The 15,977-nt window shown below is 34.0% G+C and overlaps 1 protein-coding gene across 1 annotated transcript; it reads right to left on the reverse strand.

Moving 5' to 3' along the window:
- Positions 1-7,385: 7,385 nt before the first annotated feature.
- On the reverse strand, positions 7,386-10,342 carry LOC132557918 (uncharacterized). The gene is made up of 5 exons (XM_060222447.1): positions 9,987-10,342; positions 9,285-9,350; positions 8,880-9,095; positions 8,352-8,455; positions 7,386-8,147 (listed from the first exon to the last, which is right to left on the reverse strand). The coding sequence occupies exons 1-5, from the start codon at positions 10,327-10,329 to the stop codon at positions 7,386-7,388; spliced, it is 1,491 nt and encodes a 496-aa protein (XP_060078430.1). The 5' UTR covers positions 10,330-10,342.
- Between the last annotated feature and the right edge of the window lie 5,635 nt (positions 10,343-15,977).

Raw genomic sequence — 15,977 nt, forward strand, 5'->3', positions numbered from 1 at the left:
GTTGATCTGTGCATAAATGTTGGGGATTTTCCGGGTGATCATCGGAACTCTTTCCGTTCTGCAGTTGTTTTAACCATTACGAGGTGTTCCGAATGTTATTTATATGAGGGGCACTCCCTACCTTATCTCTATATCCCATTCTCTCCCATCAATCCTGCTTTTCCCTTCGTATTCTTTTTCTTATCTTTTCTCGTCCGATGAAAGCCGGAAAGGTCGTTATAGTGGACTTAACACTCGTTCATAAATAAATAAAGTCCTATAGTTAAGTTAGCGTTAGGTGTCGGCACTGGTGAAACTTCCCCACATTACACCTGTTAATATATAGTATTATCTGTTAATAAACAGTTGTAAATATATATTACCATGTTGAGTAAGTGGATACATAGGATGGTGGTGAATTTGTGTACACATCCGGCCCTGAAACCTGACTCACATCTCAAGAGCAAAAACAAAAACTGCTAAATATTGAATTGTCTAAATAAATCAAATTAGATGAAACATTTCATAAAGAGAAGTACATTCATTATTCATTTTTATATGAACTAAATACATATCAAAACAATATGTTATGATTTTTTTTATGTTCAGTGAAGTGCACTCATTCGTTTGAGGATCATGTTTTCTGTATTTTAATGCTGTGAATAGAACATAAGTAATTGGCTAACATGTATTTTTTTACATTACTTAGTTCAAGCCTCTCAGACCTCCAGAGGGCTTGGCCTAATCAATTTTTTGGAACGGTGTGAAATCACTGTGAAAGGTCTTTATAATTTACTCCAAATGATGCCTTTAATAAGTCATTGGGAGGTTCTACATATTTGTATATAAGCCTTTGTGAAACTTTTACTGGCCAAATATGATTGCCTTTGGTCAATCAGAATTTGTTAATGATTTTGCCAAATTTAACCCCAGTGACCTTAAAAATTTTATAGGTCAAGTTTTTTCACACACTATGTGGGAACCATAAAGGGAACTGTCGGCCAAATAATATGATTTTAGGCCTTTTGGTTAAGCAGAAGTTGTTAAAAGGTTAAACACATTTGACTGTTGTGACCTTGAATATGGGTCAAGGTCATTTCTATTCTCAAATATTACCGGCATTATTAAGAAACTATTTTAGAATAATATCACTATCCAAGATGTTTTGGATAATCAAAAAATGTCATTTAAAGGTTTAACACATTTGACCCCTAATAAGGTAAGGTAATTTCTTTTTGCAAACTTTCTTGGACTTCATAAAAAGAACATACTGGCCAAATATAATGATTCTAGGCTTTTCGATATTTCGGAAGAAATTGTTTAAACGTTTTTTACACATTTGACCCCTGTGACCTTGAAGATTGGTCAAGGTCATTTCTTATAGCAAACTGTGTAGGACACCATAAGAGGAACATAGTAGCCAAATATAATGATTCTAGGCCTTCCGATATTTGAGAAGAAGTCATTTAAAGGTTTTCACACATTTTACCTCTGTGACCTTGAATATGGGTCAAGGTCATTTCTTTTCACAAACTTTGTTGGGCTTCATCAAAGGAACCTTCCAGACATACATGATAACTCTACGCCTTTCGGTATTTCAGAAGAAGTTGTTTAAATGAAAAATTGACGGATGCAGGACAGACACCGCACTATGGCATAAGCTCACTTTGCTCTTTAGGCCAGGTGAGCTAAAAATCAAACCGTTCAGCCAATTTCTTTCTACCTATAGCTATTTCTATAAAGTTCTATAATGGAGGGGATAAAAGGCGAAGGAAAATTTGAGTCCTTAATCAAATGCAGGTCAATATTCTTCTTAAAAGATTTTACAATTCCTTGAAACCTATAAAAGTAAGTGACTATGCCATATTTTCAGAAAATTCATTAAACGTGTCGAAAGTAATAAATTTTGCATCTTTTAACAAATCAGTAAATACTCTTAACACCTTTAGGAAACCAGCCTTTGTAGAAACAGAAAATCAGTTTTGGGTTATACCAAAGAGAAGTCTTTAGAGGAGAGAGTTGTCTACCCTTTACCTTAAGATTATAAATCAGTAATTTTTCCCATCACATCAAAACTTATTTTTCTATTTTTCCTGACACTTACTTATACTGTCACTCTCACTGTTCAAACCAATATCAATATTGATAAATCTCATAAATATAACTTTCCACTTGCTTGTACATGAACTTATAAAATATCTCCTTATCCAACAAATTTTCAGTGCAATCATAAAATCTGAAATATTTATCATCTTTAAACCACCCTTAAATAGTTGCTAATTTTAATATTTCTTTTTACTTTACTGTTTTTCACATTTCACAAAAGTTGCAGAGAATTTTATTCAAATGATTAATAAAATTAGTGCTTGGATTTTGAAGGACAATAAATAAATTGTTGAATTGTGACTTTATAAGTTGTTTCTTTCCTGTTGGGGTCAGCATTCTTCTACTCCAAGTCTTAATCAGAGATTTTAACTTTGTTAATTTAGTTTAGATTGACAATAAAATAAATCCCTAGTAGGGTAAATTTCTCATTCCCCTATTGTAAATTTAATTCTGGTAAGAATGTATCTGTACTATATTTCTTACTGTCAATCCATTTTACCTGTGTTTTGCTAGTATTCATTTTCAGGCCAGAAATATTTTCAAATTCAGCTCAGTAATGGTTCATGTAAATATTTTTCAGACCCATCAAGAATTAAAGTGTCACCACCAAACTAAGAGAAAAGTATTGGGAAACCATTTACATTTATACCATTTATATTATGATTTTTTCTGATTCTCAGTGCAAAAATTCAAGGACATGTCATAAAGATATACAGTGTGATTGGATCACCCTCCTCTATCCATTTTGCCCTATACTTAACAATATTACCTTGTTTTTTATGTAGCCCTATTGCCCCAAGATCCATTTTTCTTATTAGCCATCTCAACACTATCAATAACATCCTAATCTTCTAATTCCTGTATACATTTCTTGAGACTATCTACTCTAGTAATTTTTATTTATTTTTTTACGAGGCTTGAATATGAGATTGTTTTCCCCTCAAATTTCCATGAACAGAACCTCTTAAACCAATTGATCATGCACAGTAAATTACAAGTATGAATCTGAGACTTCTCGAATATAATCTAAGTTGTACACAGGTAAACCATATCTAGCATTTATGGCATCAATACAGGTCTTGATCAATTTAAAATAATCTAAATCATGTAAAAGTGAATCATTTTTTCCATAAATCCTTTCCTTTCTTAAAATTGTTGAACTTTACACTAATTTTATTAAATGAATGATCTATTTATAACATGCATGTATGGAAAAAATTACAACAATAAGTCACATACTCTTTGAAATAAGAAAAACATCTAGCCTAGCCTGTTTAATAGGATTACTCTTTCTCCATGTATTCCTTCTACTGTTCTCATGTACTATAATTTTCAACAATTTCATATACCTTTTCTCTAACCTAAGGGTTAATTATTTTTTCATAGTGTCATAATCAATCTCAGGATTCAAAACTAAATTGATATCTCTGCAAATTACAACAGTTACAGAACGGTTTTCAAAATCATCCATAGTCTCAGAAATAGTATTGCAAAAATCAGGGGTATCATGATTTGGATCATATATAAATAAGACTCTTGTTCCCTCAATTGAAATGTCTAGAGTCAAAATTACCAGCAATATCCCTCTTTTGCCCGTGAAGTTTAAACTCTGAATGTTTCTTTAACTCTGATAAATCGAATACTAGAGGTGTTGCTATATGTATTAATAATTTTTAGTACATATAGCAACACCACTAGCATTAGATTTACCAGAGTTAAAAAAACATTGAAACTTCCACTAACTTCTTATAAGATTTTCTTTATCCTGAGTAAAATGCAACACAATTTATTCTTACAATAGTAGAAAATAAATTTCCATTTGAATCTATCACATAAACCCTGACAGTTGGACTAAGAACCGTAATAAGTAACAAACAATAGTACATTTGCATAAACCGCCATATAAATAAGGGGCGATAATCCGAAGAGTAGTAGTCACGTGACACCCGACATTCCAATCGTGTATCCAGTGTAAACAAATCCGGTCGGAATTCTAACCTATGAAAAATGTCGATATCCCGATTTAGTTCACTGAAAGTACCAGAGTTAAAAGAGTATTTGTCTAGGAGAGGTATATCTGTCACTGGAATTTAAAGAATAAGCTTGTTAACCTGTGTGAAGCCGTAGAAACACTCAATTTACCGGTGGACCCAGACTGTCTATCGTGCAAAGACGACTCTACGGTTACATTAGATAAAATTCGGTCTGTAGGTTGTCCGTTCGACAATCCGTTTACAGCACCAGGTTATACCTCAGATTTTTCGAATATACCAGATTTTTCTTTGTATGACTTGTTTAACTACCTCATCAACAGCAAGGCAGATTATGACAAAAAGAAACTCAAAGCATACAAATCTTGTGACGATTACAGACTCTTTATTGACGGTCACATTGAAGAACTGTTGTTCAATGAGCTGGAGTCATATCCAGTTTGTCTGTTTAAAGCTAAATGTAAACCAACACAGAGAGAAGTGACTTACCTCAATAAAAAACACTATGATCTTTGGATTCTGATTGAAAAAGAACATAGTGAGGTCAAAGCAGCATACTGTACATGTACAGGAGGGTAAGCTTACAATTAGTCAACAAGATTCAGATAATAAAAAATAATTTTGTTCTATGACCTGCTCTCGTCTTATTCAAACTTCACTTCTATTTCTATTTCAATTCTATTTGAAATAGCATCCAAAGTGGTAAAACTACATATAAACTTTCAGAAGCTGTCATCAGTGAACGTTTATATACATTTTTTTACGGCAAAGAAAATACACATATACAGTCACTGTATTACAGACAATACATGTGTATTTAAATCAATGGTGAAAATTCAACAAATACATTGGCAAAATAATGCATGAATCTCAGGAAAAATAATATAAATGGATATATACATTGTGTGTAAAGCTAAATTTTCTGCTGAAAACCAATTTATCTCCCTGGCCAATATCATTTCCAATACAACTGATCAATAGTTGGTACTGATCTTGATAAAAAAAAAATACTTTATTACATGCTTACAGGGCAGATGGAGCATGCCGACATGTTTCTGCTGCATTATATGAGTTAGAAAACTTTGAGCAGAAGTCTGTAACTGATGGTGAAAACCAGTGGGCAAAAAGGCCTCACCTTCATGATAATCCTGTACCGGTTAAAAAGCTGAAAGTGGTAAAGGCCAAGTGAGTGTATTCAACAAAAAATTACACTTTCAAATAACATGTACATGTAAAAGTAAATATAAGTTAAAGTTGCCAATTCCTGTTGCACGCACATGATGGGAACAATAATATGAGAATGTACATGTGTATCTATTCAATTATTGAAAAAAGAATCACTGTGGAAAACTCACAAAAACAATTTAATAAATTACATGTATCAATCATGTCAGGGATTTTGAACTACGTTTTGTTACCAGTACTGTTCAGGTTTTTCTTTTTCTATTCAATATAATTTTGATATGACATCATTTCACAAAAAAAAAAAAAAACAAAAACATTCTATTTTAACGCAAGATACAAAGTACATATGTATCAAAAAAGCAGAGGTTGTATCAAGTAATCTCTCTTTATATGGTAGATACAGCAGTCTGAATCAAAGTGATGAAAGTGTGTCAACTGCTTCATATGATCCCAGAATCCGCAGTCAGAGGGACATTACTACTCAGGATCAGATAACATCTTTTGCACAATCCCTCAAAGAGGTATCATATAAAATCACAGTAGTAAAATGTTTTCCCTTGTTTTACTTCTCTCTAAGATGAAAAGAACAAGTAAGAATTCAAACATTTTGAAATGCTCAATTACTAAATTTGAACTGGTAAATATTCTTATAGACCTACAGTAAATGTAAAGCTGAACAAAAGTCCCTGATAATAACTGCTTATTGAACTCCAAGTTATGAAATGTATTGTTATCGATTCCATTCTTACTTTGGGTTGTCTGATTGTACTAAATTCTGTTGGTCCACAGATTTCTCCAAATGCTCAAGCATTGGACTTGCTTGTTTTGGATGACCCAGATGAAAAAAATGGTACATGTACAAAACTTGATGAAAAATGTATGAAACTTTCTATCAGACAAAATGTGAAGCAATATCTTGATCAAGAAGTTAACACAGACAGTGTAACGTCTACACACCTTTGCAAGGGTTTCTTAGAACAAGAACCAGGTTGTTTAACATTGTCATCTGATCAGGTAGAATACATTGAACAGGCAACTATTGGTCAAGTCCAAAACAAAACGTGGAATGCTTTCCGTATTGGTATGATTACTGCATCAAGTTTCAGAAAAGTTTGTGACACCATTGACAACAACAGAAATCCACCATCCTTACTCAAATCTTTACTTGGTAAATATGCAAGTGATGATGATATTGATCCAGCACCTCTTGAATGGGGCAAGAAATTGAGCATAAGGGTCGTGATCTGTACATGCGAGCAAACAGAAGGAAGCATTTAGGATGCAAAATCACCCAAAAAGGCCTAACTGTTTATCCTTGTACATGTTATATAGGTTGCAGCAGTGATGGTGTTTTCTCCTGTAAATGTAAGAATCCATCTCATGAAGACAAAAATATTGAAATTAAATGTCCTTATTCATTAAGAAATGAAAATCCAAAGATGGCAGGTGTACATAAAGGATGTGAACTTATTGATGGGAAATGGGTGGTAGCAGAGAAAAGTGACTATTTCCATCAGATTCAGGCACAAATGGGTATTCTGGAACTCTCTTCAACTGATTTGGTTATTTACACTCGCAAAGGCATCCATGTTGCTCACTGTGAATTCGACCAAATCTTCTTTGAAAATATGATTCACAAGGTGAAAACTTACTTTGAACAAAACTTGTTAAGTGCTTTGATCTCTGAAATACAAGCTGACACACTGTAAAGCTCAACCAGGAAAATGAACTCTATATATAGATTGTCTAATGATCTTTTTGACAAACAAGTAATGCTGTAAAAACTTTATGAAAAATGTTACTGATAATCATTTGGGAACCAGAGATTGACACATCCTGGTAATTAAATCTACAAATCAGTGAAAGGGGCATTCCTGCATTCGGACATCAAAAACATGAAAGCTTTAGATTAACTTGAGAGTGAAATTGCAGTAATAATGTAAAGATAATAACTTTTACAACTGTGGAAAAATACTAATTTTCCTTTAAGTTTCATTTTTACAACCTAAAATCATTTCAAACAAAGGAGTGCCTCTTTAACATTTTCCTGACATAACTAAGGACTGCTTTTGTTTTACAGTAATTATCAGCAAGTTAACTGCACATAATGATCACACATGACCACTACTTTACAAGTTGGTTGTCCAAATTACACAGTGCTGCACAAACTAAAATAACATCATCAATTACATTTTTCAGTTTCAGATTTAAGACCCCTTGAAGTAGACTGAAGTTTTTTAAACGTCCTATTGCCCTCTCAACGTGAATTCTCGCATGAGCAATCCTCCTAGTTTTTGTTGTTGCTTTGCTGCAGAGTTGTCTTCCCATGGCAAATGGTGGCATATTTAGTGTAGCACCTCTTAAGGCAAGCTCTCCTCGGATAAGGAAACCCCGATCAGCCATAATGTCATCACCATATTCTATCTTTTCCAGAAAGCCACTTTGCAGAACTATGTTTTTATCTGATATGCTACCTGTAAAAGCCCCAGATACAAAACTGAATGATCCTGTGGGGGTTATTCCCATTAACACTTTTAAGGTATTGTGATCTTTGTATGCGGACCAGGTTATCTGTTGAGAGGAAGGCATACTGGGTTTCTGTATGAAAAACTCTGTGCAATCTATAACACACCTTGTGCGAGTAAACCACTTGAAACACTTTGGCAACTTCCTTCTACACTGTTCCCTAGATGGCCAACACACTAAAAACCTTAGCTCACGGGACATGAGACACATCCATGTAAAAAATATCCGGCTAACAGAACTTGCTGATATACCAAACATCTGTCCCAGTGTGGTGTTGTCATACCCTCTTCTTAGTCGCAGAAGTGCCAAAAGGAATTCCTCCCATAATGATAGAGACCTTGGTCTTCCAACATTTGATACCTTAAATTAGAAATAGAAATTATTAATTGTGTGCTGCAGCTGATTAGTTAGCTGTGTGCATTTATTATTTTTGTTATAAAACCTGTAATTGTAGTCTTAAAAATAATCCTTAATTTCAGTAATACTAATTTCCATTGTAAAAAAATGATCCTTAAAATTTTAATTACATTTGTGGGTAGATGTACACTGTTTTCATTAATTTACCTCAACTTTGTCCTTATTTGTTTCTGCTCCACACCAGTAGGTCATGTTTTTAGCTTTATTTTTTAGCCATCCAAACACCAGTGAGAGCAATGCGATTGACAACCCTGAAAGAGCAATAAACAAAACTCAACATAATCCCAGTAAAAAGTTAATTATGTCTCCCCTTTAAATGAAGGGAGACATATTGTATAAGTACATTTTCTTGTTCTGGTTCTTCAAATAATATTTTGCCCAAGCCCAGTATGTAGTTGCATCACCTAAAGGAGATGTGCGCTGCACTTACAAAAGGTCACTTTGACCTTGACCTTTAGGTCAAAGGTAAAATATATTTTTTTGCTTGGGAAGGAGACGTATGTTTTTCGTCACCAAAACAACAGCATTGGCAAATAGTACTCATAATATGCTGTCATTTGGAATATGAATGCCTTTTCCTACAGGTAATGTACTTATTATTCTCTTCAGAAACATAAAAAAGGATATTTGAATCTTTAATTAATAATGCACTGTGCAACTTTAACTAAAACCAACCTGTGTAAAATTTGCATGAGGAGTCATCTTTAGTTACATTAGTTACTGTCAGGTGTCGACGTATTAGGCCTTCATTTTGAAGCTGCTGATCGTCATAGTTCTTTAAGCAGTTGATAGTAAGATCTGTCTGAGTGCCAAAATTTCTGGTCTCCACACTATCTGTTTGTGTACCTCTCTCTCCTGGACCTCCGGGTTGAATAGTGTAGGCATGGTCACCTGTAGCAAAGGAATATTTATTATGGCGAAGAGACATGATCAAATTGTTGATATTTTACAGAAGATTTCTTAGTTGTTATATACACAACATGTTTGATACAACCAGCAATAACCAAGGAGAAATAATAAAATTGATAGAATTCAGCTGAATAATCATGTGAGTTGTTGTTTCCTATTCTTAAGACTTACTCAAGATACTGAATGAATTGTTGTGGTTTTCCTGCTGCATTATCAGTTTGGTGTCGTCAATTTGGCCTGTAACAAATTCAATATTGATATTCTAAATACCAGGTATTAACTAATCACAACATCAATTAATTAAACATAATAAATGATTACCTACAAGTAGTGATGTTCCTTTTATAGAAATGTACCAAAGTACTTCACATTATTTAACTCTGAATTGACTTGAAAAGTGTATATTTTACCTCAAAATACATGACTCTGGAGAGGCAAGGTTTGAAGGTTCTTTAAGTTAATGATAATGAACTGTGTAATATGTAGCTATGTGTGGATTTTATTCCCAGTTACAATTCATAAAACTGATGTCTCACATGTAGTCCTATAATATATGACTTCACAATTCTGTCTTGATATTAAACATTCGGCAGTAAATGGTAAATGTCAAAAATCTGAAAATAAAGGTTAAATATTATGACAGGATTGTTAAGTCATATATTATAGGACTAGTAATATTTGTCCAGTATACCTGTATATGTTTGCTTAGATTATTTTAGCCACACTAGCAGAATTTTGGAGCAACCTCCCCACCCCCCCCCCCCCCCCCCCCCCACCCCCCCAAAAAAAAAAAAAAAATGTCAGAACCCTTCGGCTTCGGACTATATTCTACCTTACATGTGTATTGTTATGGATTTGAACGCTAATACTTACATTTCTTTATCACTGATGCTGGCAATGATCTGGACCTGGGGTATGGTCGAGCTCTTCTCTGTGCTCGTTTTATATCAATGGCCGTACCAGATGCCGGCAAAGGATTGGGATGGTCAATGGTAGGACCGTTTCCTCCAAAGAAATGCTTGCTGCATATGTAAGAGTGTTTGTTTACATTGGTAACCCCCCAGTTTTTACGCCCGCACAAGGAAACCCACAATCTACATTTTTCATGCTGTGTTTTAGGCTTGGGAAACGGTATGAAGAACACGTCCTGCATATGATCTGCATTTCTGTAGCGGTCGTCACTCCGACAATCACCCCAACAGCAGTGTTTCACCATGTTTACATTGGAATGTCAGACCCAACCGGAAGTGCAGTTTTGTCGTGCGTTCCCTATATCGTTACAAAAATGCCGCTTATGTAATTCCGAAATGCAAATCAACTATTGTCTGTCAGTCTAAACAGCGTCATCATATTATAAAGAGATGGGTCACACCTATGAGTTTCTCCTCAAATATCACATCATCCATACCGATTTCCCGTGGCGCGATAACCAAACATGCACTCTGTAATACATGTGATTGTTTTAGTTATTATATTTCTCTTTTATTTGTGTCCATTCGCGTAAGCATCGGTTACTTTTGTTTTGTGCAAGGTATACATCTAGCAGGCCCTGAATAGGCATACTATTGTTGGTTACATATTGTACATGTTCTTGACAATGATTGACCACTTGACCTGTGACATACGCTGTTAAATTCTATCTTCCTTTTCCCGCCTAACCTTTCTTGCCTTTATAAATTCTGATTTTGGGCTCGAACTGGAAAAACATGTTAACCTCATCTAAAATTACTGTGATGTCCGTCGTGCCATACACAGGGTGAGTCTTGCATTTATGTTGCAAATTGTTCATATCTTTACAAATTATTCATAAAGATATTTATTTATCTATTTCAAAACAGCAATTCAATTATTTCCACCTGATTGATCAGGACGAGAACAATATCTTCTTTAGAGTACGATATGTAATCCACTATTTCTCTTTAGATCTTGATTCAGGTAATTTATGTCACATGTAAATTTAAGTATTGTGTAGCATATTTGTAATAAGCTACGCATTATAGTAATTGTTCAGTTATGTACTACAGAGCAAATATGTATTGTCAGTAACGTGAATGTGAATGTCACCATGTGTTGTGCGTAAGTGTGTTTGCTTTAGGATGCATTCTTATAAGAGTTTTACCATGTTACGTAATACTATAATATTTGTATTATTTTAGGTATTTCGAAAGCCATACATGTACTATGAATAAAACAATTATGGAATGACATCGTCTGGTTCGGTTGGTTGTTGAAGAAATCCCTAAATCCCGACTGTGCTACAAAACAAGATAAAACATACCAAAACAAGGAAGAAACATAACATACGTGGTCTAAGTCGTAGACATCTGTTTACATACACGTCCAAGAATCACTTAAGACAACTATTGCACACAAACGGCACAGGAGTAAACCGGAAGTAAACAAAAACTAATCCGGAAGTCTGCCATAAACATAAGCAAAAAGCCGGACTGATATTGATTCAGGAAACAAAGATTATTGCTGGAGTTAAAAAGAAACAAAAATGTACCATGGCCACTGAAACAGCAAGTTATTCACGTTATGCAACGTAGAATTTATAGGAATAAGAAGATTTTACCGAAACAAAATTTATCAAAAAAAACTACCTTAAAACATCGCAGGATGAGGGGAGACATCATTCACACCTTCAAAGTCATAAATAATAAATATGATACAAGAGTTACGGAAAACCTATTCCAGATGGCATCCTCCACTACAACAAGGGGACACTCCAAGAAATTGTATAAGAAACATTCTCGATTAGACGTCAGAAAACATTTCTTTAGTCAAAGAACTAAAAAATGTATGGAACAGTTTACCTCAACATGTCGTTGATGCTAAAACAGTTAAGCAGTTCGAAATTTTATTTGATGAACACTGGAAAGAAAATCGACATTTTATTTTAAAGTCATGAAATAACACCAGAAGTATTTATCATTAAGAATATTATTTATTGTAAATTCATCTACAGATATGGACACGGAGGCTTATTCCCAGCCTGCGTCCATCATATATCCTAATAAATCCTAATAAATTCTTAAAAAACAATGTATCATCATGATCAGGCGGTGCTTTGGTGGCGCAGTTTTGAAACACCTAGCCGTCTGGGGTTCTGGATTCACTGAAGGGGGATACGGGTTTCTTCAAAGTGTGACCCTTTGCATGCTTACAACAAGTATAATTTTTTGAAGTTGAAATAATAAAGTTTCCATATCTAAATGTCATGTACATACAATCATACAACATGAAGACTGACAAGAAGACAAAAATTATAGATGATTAATTATTAAACAAAAAAGTGAAAGAATTAAAATTTATTATATTTCTGTTATTTGATTGATAGAACACACATCACAAATCGGTAACGATGCACTTCCTCGGTAGAGTTCATTATCGATAATTATATATTGTCAAAAATCAAAGGGGACAATCCAAGACATTTCATTAAAAATTGGTAACCGATATCTTTTTTAAATTATGTTAATAAAATAGCATGTAGGTTAAAACAGTCTTGAGGAAAATTATAGATTATGATCAATTAGGATTTTTACAAGGGTGCTACATTGGAAAAATTACTATACTTATATATGATAATATTAATTATACTGAAGTTAATTTTATACCTGGAATACTTCTTATGATTGATTTTGAAAAAGGTTTTCATTCGGTATCATGGAATTTTATAGACAAAACATTTTTTTGGCTTTAGGAAGATTATTAGAAAATGGATAAAAGAGTATATAATAATGCTAATTCTGCAATAAATCAGGTCTGGAATCTCTGTGCTTTCTTCAAAGTTGAGCGCAGCTGTTGCCAAGGTGATCAGGTAGCACCTTATGCTTTTGTATTATGCACAGAAATATAAGAAACCAGGATAAGAAACATTTAGAACATAATGGGCCTTTTTTCAATAGGCTAAGGGTGAGGCTTTTCTTGAAAGTTTAAACAGAGTTGGGGAAAATGGGGAAAAAACTTTTACTTATTTAGACTTAAATTTAAAACTTAAACCCTAAACCTAACCCAGTCTATATATATTCTTATCTATTAATGTCTTCTAAACTCTGAAAGTTGGTTTAGAAATATTTAAGTATTATACAGGACTTTTTTTGTATATTTGTAAAATCATCAGAGAATACTGGGGCTTATGGAAAGCAAGGTCCACGTTCTTGATTAAGACTTGATTAAGTCATGTAGTCACAGATTACTGCCGACGAATCATAAATGTTATGTACAATTTATAGTTCCGAAAACTCTATTCAGCCTTTTTTGGCATGATCCATGAGTATATGCAGGCAGACCTTTGGCTTCTACATCAAACTTGATAGTCACTGGAAACGTCAATGTTGATTTGTTAACTATATTTCCTGAGCATGAATTATCAGAGCTAGTAATTACTTATGGACTTAAATTCATAAATGATCCCACATGCACTGGTCTTACTAGATCCAGTCTTCTGGATCTCATCCTTATAACAATTTAATTTGTGTGGAAAGTAATGTCATGATTACAGAAAATACATTAGTGGCCATAAAGCATGTATCGCTTCAATTAAAGTATCTTTTGATATCAAACCTGTTTATATATAGCTTGTGATTTTTTTCACTTTGAATTTTTCATCATTTTCAATCTTTTCTTAATAATTTTTTAATCATAATTAAATCCCAAATGTCATAAAACTAAGGCAAAATATGACCAAAAGAAACATTTACATGGTTCTCCTGAAAAAGTACAAGATTAATAATAAGACCAGGTGTTCTGGAGGAGTTAGTGTCTACTGTTTCATCGATGACACCTGACATGTAAGCCCTGGTCAATCCAAGTAAGTAATGTAATATTCTCAAATGAGAACAAGGTACACAACAACGGAAACAACAGGCAAACTAACGAGCATCAAACACGTCCCGCTTCATATCACACAAAGAAATAGAATATTTCGCAATGAGATCACTACAGCGACCATAAAATTTCCCCATAATTTTCATTCACCTGCATCGTTTGACATGTAAATACCATACGTTGGAGATGCAAGGATATTACTATCCAGAAATGGAGAAATCCACAATAGGGAATTGAAATAATCACGTCTATCAAGTAGCTTGATGGAAAGCTGTCCATGTTGGTTTCGTTATAGGAAAAGATCGAGATAAACAGTCGATGTAGAAGAGTCTGATCTTTGATTTCTTGTTCTGGTGATATATACGATGGATCCTTTATCGACATATATATAGTTATGTAGCATATTATGTAGCATATTTTCACAAAAAAAATGTACAGTAACATTATGCTGCCTTGTTAAAATGTTAATTATACGTATAAATAATTATTTTGTTTTTACATTTACAAATATAAATTTAATTGCATAATTTGTTGTCGTCTTGTGTTTTGCTCATGGTCCTTTTTCCTGTTGAAATTGCTTACTTCATATGACAATAATATCTAGAAGTATCTGTAATTCATGCAAAGCCTCTTAAAATCACTGGCACAGCAGGTGTCACCGTCAGACCATGTTCAGGCATATTGTGATACAGGACACGACCTCAATCAATCGCGAGTGGTTAGTTGACATCAACAAAATCAAAGCGAAGACAATTTGAATTGATATTTTCTCATTTTGTTAATATATTAAAACATTTGGAGTCACTTGTTTAAGTTACCGAAATGATTTCACCCACACATTTAAGTTGTTCGGAGTACCTCTATAGTATCATACTTAAATAATGGTGAGGTAAAGCTCTCCCGAGACGATATTGGGTTGTTCCATTTATCTAATTGTTTTGGGCCTATTAACATTCCAGCATAAATCAAACGCAGAAACTACTAACAAATTACGTCCGAAAACCAAACAAAGTTATCTATTGTCTAATGTTTCAAATACTTTTATTTTGGGATATATCTTTTTCATATTATCTGAAAAGGACTGACTTATAAATAACCCTATTTTACGAAAGTGGCATCGTCCAGATATGGCGACCTTCGGTATCTTTAGCAGGGCATCGAAGGTACTCACGTTGAGAACACAGTCACCTGTGCTACGAATACACAGAGCCATGTCCAGTTTACTGATAGAAGACCCCAAGTATTCATGGCTCAAGGACTTGGGTCTGTCATCATCCAACAATGGCGCGTATTACGGCAAATGGGGTGGATCAGGAGAGGTAAACAAGATGAAAACCGACGCATAAGTCGATAGGTGACATGCGGCTTTCGTGAATTTACCGTTTAACATAGTTCAGTGCCAGTGGTATCTATGCTATCAGTCATTTTGACCAAACATTACATCCTAGTTTATACACTATTGTGGAGACACGTGATGTGTTGTACAGCTAAGAACATGCCAGGACATTGACTTTGAAGGGTGTGTGTGAATGACATGATCTGATTGGTCGACAACAAGGCCAACGTGACGTAAATGGACATGTGGAGGATTTACATGTCAAAAAGTGTCAGAATAGAACAAGACACATACTTTATTTCTTATTAACTGACAAGAAAAATGTTATTTTTATGAAAACAAACATTGCCCAAAAGTACTCTTTATTGATCAGGCGTAATTAAGTACAATGATATCATATTTTAGGATCACCTGCCAAGTAATGCACTATGCAAATAGCTTGATACCACCAACATAACTTTTTTTCTGTGGAAGGTTCATTTGCATCAAAATTTGATTGGGTTAGTTATTTATTGGTCAACTAGTTTTGCCTCTATAGTGAGGCTTCCTCAGGACAACTTTTTCATTGTGATGTAATTACATAAACATGTACTTTATGCTAAGGCTATGTAAGCTCTAACATTAATTGATTGTTACAATCAAGTGATATTTAACCATATCTCTGATAAATTATTCCATGGGCATTTACATTTAAG

Source organism: Ylistrum balloti, unplaced genomic scaffold (assembly GCF_031769215.1).
Source record: "Ylistrum balloti isolate Yb309-2 unplaced genomic scaffold, AGI_CSIRO_Ybal_v1 Utg370740, whole genome shotgun sequence".
Lineage (NCBI taxonomy): Eukaryota > Metazoa > Mollusca > Bivalvia > Pectinida > Pectinidae > Ylistrum > Ylistrum balloti.